Raw genomic sequence first — 7,623 nt, forward strand, 5'->3', positions numbered from 1 at the left:
TCACACGGCCCCTGTGACACTAGCCAGCGATCTGTGCAAGTTACTCAAACGAATGGCCTCGCGACTTTCTAGAGGACGGGCTTGAGCTACAGCACTCCGGCCTCCGGCCGCACCGCTCCACCGCATCCCCCCTCCCCATGGGCTCGCTCCTTCACAAAGCAGTGCAGCCCTGACAGGGCACCAAGGCAGGCGCAGTGCTTGCGGGCTCTGCGCTCGCGCGCTTGGCTCGGTCGATCACGGCGCCCTCACGACGGCGCGCTGAGGAGGTTCGACGTAGACCCACGCCTTACTCGCTGGGTCATGGAATTCTCAGACGATCGTCGCGCCTGTGTTGGCTTCCGCACGCGGCGATCGAGGATGGCCGAGTTTGCATGCGGAGCCCCACAAGCATCAGCCGTAGGCCCTCTTCATGATTGTGGTGGGCTCGCTGAGTGTGGAGCTCAACAAAACACCCGGACTGCACCACGCCCCCTTTGCTGATGGCCTCGCACTCCTCACACGCTCCTCGGACAAGGTTGCCGCACGGGCCACAGTGCAATCCGCCCTCTGGAGGGTGGGACACTGGACGCTGGAGCGCTTTGTGGAGATGAGTGCTCGCCCTTCGCGAAAAGAAAAATACGCAGTACACACTCTCTGGTGCGCGACACTGCAGCCAGCGGCAACGGCCCATCGCCCGCTCGCACTTGGAAGTGGATCGCTGCTCCTGCCTCCTCGCCCTGCACCTCCAGCCAATGCCGCGCACTGGTCGGCACGTTGCAGAAGTCATCGAGGCGGCCACGGCTGGACTTGCCAGGCTGAGGGTGGTCTGCTGGCGCAAATGTGGTCGGTCAGCGGCTCTTCTCTGCTCTTGCTACACAGCCCTCCTTGAACCAGAGCTACTGTACGGTGCCACCGTCTGGTGGGACCGTGCTAGCAGAAGCTGCAGCAGGTCCCTTGAAGACCTTCACGTGGAGGCAGCCGCGGCCATAGTGGGTACCGCAATGTGCTCAGAGAGCAGAGACCTACCCGAGGAGGCCGATCCACTGCCCCTCGACTCCACAGTGCTGCTGCGCCGCACCCGCCTGTGTCTCTCCTCGACCGCGCGAGGCGGCTTCCTTGTGCATTTGGCGCGGCAGGCGCACACGCCGGATGCCGGCGCTGCCACAGCGCTTCGGCAGCTCTCGTGCGGGCATGCAGGCATTGGCCCCTGCGGGCTCCGCATGCACACACCTCCCTCGTGCGCTGCGGCCGCGCGCGCCTCTCATGGCAGTCTGTCTTTGACCAGCGTGGGTTGGCGCGCACCGGCAAGGATGACAAACTTGCAAGATCGGCAACGCCAGAGGAGCCGACGCCAACAGCATGGATCACGGACCTGGTCACCGGTCTCAGACGCCGGGCCGCCATCCCCCGCAACCGCGGTAGACGATGCGACGCGCGACGGCAAGCGATACCTGGCGGCGGCCGCCCCACACCAGAGGAACAAGGGTGCTGGAGCTCACGAGACGACAGGNCACCATCCTCGCCCAGCTCCGCGCCGGCGCCTGACCCGTACCTTTGGGCTCTTGCAGCGGGGGGTGACTGTCAGAGTCGAGATGGTGTGCAGATGGCGTGCCGCCCATACCCAGGCCGGTGTGGTGCCGATGGCCCAGGACCTACTCGGAGAAGGGACGAGAAAGGGCAAGAGGAGCCGGTTATAGACACATGGCCCGATTCGACGGCCGACGGCTTCTCGCAGACGACCAGGCTTCAGCCGTCGTGCCACAGCGGTTGGGCGGGCTGTGCTTGCATGCGCGTACTTGATGACGTGGGTGTGATGAAATAGCACACTGAACAGCAAAAAAACAAGGGCTCAAGATGGCTGTATGTGGACCTGCGTGAGACGCTTATCGCCCTCACGCACCTACACGGACGACCAGATGAGTGGGCGCGATAGAGGGGCTGCGCGCGCGGTGTGCCGCGCAGGGGTTTGCGATGGATTTGCCTTGTTATCGGCGCTTGCTTTGTGCGGCACCCTAGGCGTGCTGCACAGGAGCGTCAGTGGCAGCAGAGGACTGCACAAGCTCCTCATCGCCTGGATCTCAGGCGGACCTGCACTGAGCTGCACGCAAATGTGCGAAGTCTAGGAAGCAAGTCATGGCGCAAAGAAAAACGCTGATGACGCACCATCAGCGCGACGCAGGTGAAAAGCGAATGCGAGGGAGAAGAGGGGGCGCGTCTCAGGGCACGGTGGATGCCTACCCCCTCCCCCTTCCCTTTCCGTCTCGCACGGATTGCCCACAATCCGGTGCCACGTTGCCCTGACTCTCGCCTGCCGTGCCGGCCAATGACGAGGCTGTAGCGGAGCGGAACAGAGGTGGGGGGGATAGGGTAGCGGCCGCCAACGCCCTTCCTGTTCGGCCGCTCCCGCAGACGAAAGTGGCTGCCTGTTGTGCCCCTTCTTTCTGCGCACTAGAGCAAGTGAGTGAGTGTGCGCACCGAGATGAACATGCGTTTCCTATACGGACACCCAGGCGCACGTGTACATGCGCATGCCCGTTCGGGCAACGCGCGGCTGTCTGCCTCCCTCCTCCCATCTCGCCCTCTCTCTCCCCTTCCTCTTGTCTCTTTCTCCCGACACCATTCCACGCGGCTGACCTGCATGGATCGCCGTTGACGCCCTCATCGCAATAAAACACAAGAAAGAACGCTGCCCGCTCTCTTCTGCCCTCTCTTTGCCTCGTTTCCTCCTTTCGCCCCCCTTCCCCTCTCTCCAACGCCTCTCTCCCTGCCGACTCTTGCTCTCCCGCGTGTGCGCGTGTGCGGCTTCCACACTCCTGCACCCGCTGCGGCGCTCCCTCCTCACGCCGTGTGTCTGCCGCGTCTCCGCTCTCGAACCCTCTCTGTTTCTCTCTTTGCTTGCGCTGCGTTTCTGCTGATTCGCTCGACGCTATTCCGTGTGCGACTCGGTGTGTCTGCGGTGACTCCGGGCACAGTGCCGCGCTCGCACATACTCGTTGCGGTCGTGGCAGCCCCTCCTATTTCGGCTCTTGTGCGCACACAGCCTCTCGTCACGCAACGCGACCATACTCATGCAGCCCCAGCTCGGCTCTGCCCCTCCAACTGACAAGGTTGGTGACGGGTACAGCTCTCCTCCGGCTCCAGTTGCTCAGTCTCCCCCCAGCATGCCGCAAGGCCAGTACAGTCAGAAGCCTAATGGCGGCCCTCAGTATAACCAGCCGCAGGGGCCCGGACAGAACGTTTACACCGGCAACCCGATGAATGCGCCAGGCAGCCGCAATGCGGTGCACAGCCGTGACGCTGATTGGCACTACTCGCTGTGTGTGTGCTGTGAAGATATGGACTCGTGCTGCGAGGCGTGTTGCTGCTTTCCTTGCCAGGTGAGCCGGCAGTGCAATATGTTCATGTACAACCGCAGAGAGATCCACTGGCCTTACTGCTTGCTCATGACCCTATGTGACTTGAGCTTGTTTTTCTTTAGCGTGACGTGCGTCTTTGCCAGCGAGACACGTCGGCTAGCGCGCGAGCGGTACGGCATTTCCGGCAGTGGCATCGACGATTGCTGCATCGGGTACTGGTGCCGCACCTGCTCTGCGCAGCAGGTGCTGCTGGAGATGACCGCGATGAACGAATTCCCAGGGGCCACGTGCTACGAGGCTGCCCCTCAGCCCGCGGCCAACCGGATGGTCTAGCCGTGTGTATGGGCAGCTCCCAAGGGCGAGGAGAGGAGGGGTGGGGGCGCTGCGGAAGGTAGTGAGCCGCCTTGAGGAGGGAGTCGGCTCGCTGCCGCGTGGGCGTTGCTTGACTGCTCCTTCAATGAGGAAGACGCAGAGCTAGAAGGAGGAGGGGCTGCGGTCAGTGGTGGTGGGAGAGCAAAGCAGGAGGAGGCTCGGCAACGCGCGTCTTTGACCGACGACGCAGTGCTGTCCCCTCCTTTTGTTCGGGCTCTCATCCTCTCTCTTGGACCCCCTTCTGTTGTTGATGGGGATGCTATAATGTGGTGCCCGCAATTTTTCTGTTCTCTGCGTCTCTGCGCCTTATTCACAGTTCTAATCTTGTTTACCTTGCCCTCTCCCTCGTGCTGCCTCCCGCTTCCCTTCCGTCTTATTCCCGCGCCGCCGCCCTCTCTCCCTGACGCCGTTGCCGCGCTGGAGGAGCTTCTCTTGCGTTTGCTCTCATCACCTCATTGTTTTTTTCTTTTCTTGATTGACCGCTCCCTCCTGTGGCCCCCTTTCCCTCCCTGACACGCACTCACCGTCTGCGCCATCGCGGTTATCTCCTCTTGATTTTCGGGCGCATGTGTGCGCTCTTTTCTCTTCCCCACTAATTCAGCCAGCGTTGTCTTTTTGTCTTCTGTTTTCTCTCTCGCCGTGCTGCTGCTTTACGTTGTACGAATGGGGCACCACCATTCCTTGCTTGCTTTTTCTTTCCTTGGTTGCTTTACGCCCCTGACGATGCCGGCCACCTCAGTGCGTGGCATCAGGGGCCCGTGCCCCCACACCCTTTGCGGGGAAGCCGAAAGCCCGCAGCCTGGCCTCGGGCACGGCGGCGGACTCCCGGTGTCGGCGGGCAGGCGTGCGCTGGCGGTGTGCCGGAGAGGCTTGCGGTCGCGACGACGTTTGTCCCGGATCGCTGCGAATCGCGTCGACGATTCAGCAAAAATATGCGTCCGCCTACCGCCTCTCTGCGTTAGCTTCGTTGCGGTAATGCCGAGCGTCATCCTGGTCCCGGCCTGCGCTGTATGCAGTGGCGTTGCAGTGGGCTGAGCGTCGCCAAGCGGCGTTGTTCGGCCCGGCTCCTTGGAGAATCGGCGATACAGGCCTGTAGGGCATTTGGTGTGCCTGGTTTTCTGCCTTCCGGTGTAGCAGGGGAAGCGAAGCACGGTGGTGGCGTCTCTGTGCTCGCACAGGAGGGCACGCGCATAGGTGTAGGCGCTCTAGCTCTGGAGAGCGAGGTCGCAGCAGTGGCGGTGTGGGTTTGCTGCGACGACCCTACCAGAAGGATGTACCTCGCGCCCGGCCACACATCTAAGAGTGACGTGGTTGCACGGGAGGTTCTCGACCGGCCACCCAGCGACGTCGCACCCGGTCCTCGCGTCATTGGAGTGGACGCCGCTCCGCACCACCCGATGCGAGGCACGAAAGGGCTACCCGACCGGGCTGGGGCCATTCTGCATGAGTGGCTTCATGACAAATACTTGGCATGCGCAAGCGACGAAGACACGTCGACATGGCACAGCGCAGACGGGGCCACGGGGACGCCACCGCACGCCACCCCGGCGCTCGACTGCCTCGTCTGTAAAGGGGGCGCCGTCACCACGGCGCGATCCAGTTCGCTGCCCGGCCTGGGGAGGGGTACGGCCCGGCGCCGCCAGTGATGACTGACGCCCCATTACACTCCTTCCGCTTTGCGGACTGGGAAACTGTGCGGCGCCCTGATTGCGAAATCGAGCCGCAAGGATCGTGCCCCGCTGGCCCACGACCACCAAGGCAGCACGAACGCGCACCGGGGAGGGAAGACAAATCGCCCATGCAGCCAGGCCGACCACAGCCCCCCCCCCCTCCATGCACAGCGACACGGTGCCCCCTCGCGGATGAGGCAAATTTGCTGACGAATAAGCAGCAGCCACCAGGAAAGCTGTCGCATGTGGTAAAGCTGCTTATCGACCGTCCCGGTCGCCCCGACGGACGCGACTGGCGGCAGTTGTTGGGAAGGCCCCCCTGCGCGTCGCCCGGGCATGGCCCTGTCGGACGCGTTCATCGAGGAGCAGCAAAGAGCCAGTCTTGAAGGATGGATACGGCCCTGCAACGCCCTTCCCCATAGTGGCCCTCGATCAAGGCCATGCATCCAGGCTACCTATGCCCTCCGCACACTGCGCGCACCAGCAGTGTGCCAAGGCGACGCGACACCCGGCAGCCTCCTTCGCGCCCCACCGCGTTCTACGGAGGCCCTGCACCACGCCCTTCAAACCGCTCACGATGGGCGGGCTCGAGGTGGCACCCCGTGAAGCCTACTGCGGCCCTGCCCCGGGCGTCGACGAAATCCACTGTGGGAGTGTCGAGGCCGCCCCGATGCAGGTCAGGAGCGCGCTGCTCAGCATCTAAAACCAGAGGGTCGCCGCCGGCCGCGCCCCTACTGCATGGAAAGAGGAGCCTGCTGTGGGCCCCTCCTGTGGCTGCACAAGTCCGGTGACGACCCCGCGTCACACGGCCCCTGTGACACTAGCCAGCGATCTGTGCAAGTTACTCAAACGAATGGCCTCGCGACTTTCTAGAGGACGGGCTTGAGCTACAGCACTCCGGCCTCCGGCCGCACCGCTCCACCGCATCCCCCCTCCCCATGGGCTCGCTCCTTCACAAAGCAGTGCAGCCCTGACAGGGCACCAAGGCAGGCGCAGTGCTTGCGGGCTCTGCGCTCGCGCGCTTGGCTCGGTCGATCACGGCGCCCTCACGACGGCGCGCTGAGGAGGTTCGACGTAGACCCACGCCTTACTCGCTGGGTCATGGAATTCTCAGACGATCGTCGCGCCTGTGTTGGCTTCCGCACGCGGCGATCGAGGATGGCCGAGTTTGCATGCGGAGCCCCACAAGCATCAGCCGTAGGCCCTCTTCATGATTGTGGTGGGCTCGCTGAGTGTGGAGCTCAACAAAACACCCGGACTGCACCACGCCCCCTTTGCTGATGGCCTCGCACTCCTCACACGCTCCTCGGACAAGGTTGCCGCACGGGCCACAGTGCAATCCGCCCTCTGGAGGGTGGGACACTGGACGCTGGAGCGCTTTGTGGAGATGAGTGCTCGCCCTTCGCGAAAAGAAAAATACGCAGTACACACTCTCTGGTGCGCGACACTGCAGCCAGCGGCAACGGCCCATCGCCCGCTCGCACTTGGAAGTGGATCGCTGCTCCTGCCTCCTCGCCCTGCACCTCCAGCCAATGCCGCGCACTGGTCGGCACGTTGCAGAAGTCATCGAGGCGGCCACGGCTGGACTTGCCAGGCTGAGGGTGGTCTGCTGGCGCAAATGTGGTCGGTCAGCGGCTCTTCTCTGCTCTTGCTACACAGCCCTCCTTGAACCAGAGCTACTGTACGGTGCCACCGTCTGGTGGGACCGTGCTAGCAGAAGCTGCAGCAGGTCCCTTGAAGACCTTCACGTGGAGGCAGCCGCGGCCATAGTGGGTACCGCAATGTGCTCAGAGAGCAGAGACCTACCCGAGGAGGCCGATCCACTGCCCCTCGACTCCACAGTGCTGCTGCGCCGCACCCGCCTGTGTCTCTCCTCGACCGCGCGAGGCGGCTTCCTTGTGCATTTGGCGCGGCAGGCGCACACGCCGGATGCCGGCGCTGCCACAGCGCTTCGGCAGCTCTCGTGCGGGCATGCAGGCATTGGCCCCTGCGGGCTCCGCATGCACACACCTCCCTCGTGCGCTGCGGCCGCGCGCGCCTCTCATGGCAGTCTGTCTTTGACCAGCGTGGGTTGGCGCGCACCGGCAAGGATGACAAACTTGCAAGATCGGCAACGCCAGAGGAGCCGACGCCAACAGCATGGATCACGGACCTGGTCACCGGTCTCAGACGCCGGGCCGCCATCCCCCGCAACCGCGGTAGACGATGCGACGCGCGACGGCAAGCGATACCTGGCGGCGGCCGCC

At 63.7% G+C, this 7,623-nt stretch overlaps 1 protein-coding gene across 1 annotated transcript; it reads left to right on the plus strand.

Annotated features, from left to right (window-relative positions):
• Positions 1-3,047: 3,047 nt before the first annotated feature.
• On the plus strand, positions 3,048-3,668 carry LINJ_30_1490 (putative ama1 protein; the record flags this gene model as incomplete). Its single annotated transcript, XM_003392653.1, has 1 exon — positions 3,048-3,668. The coding sequence occupies one exon, from the start codon at positions 3,048-3,050 to the stop codon at positions 3,666-3,668; it is 621 nt and encodes a 206-aa protein (XP_003392701.1).
• Positions 3,669-7,623: the final 3,955 nt, after the last annotated feature.

The sequence above is a fragment of the Leishmania infantum genome, chromosome 30, assembly GCF_000002875.2.
Source record: "Leishmania infantum JPCM5 genome chromosome 30".
NCBI classification, from domain to species: domain Eukaryota; phylum Euglenozoa; class Kinetoplastea; order Trypanosomatida; family Trypanosomatidae; genus Leishmania; species Leishmania infantum.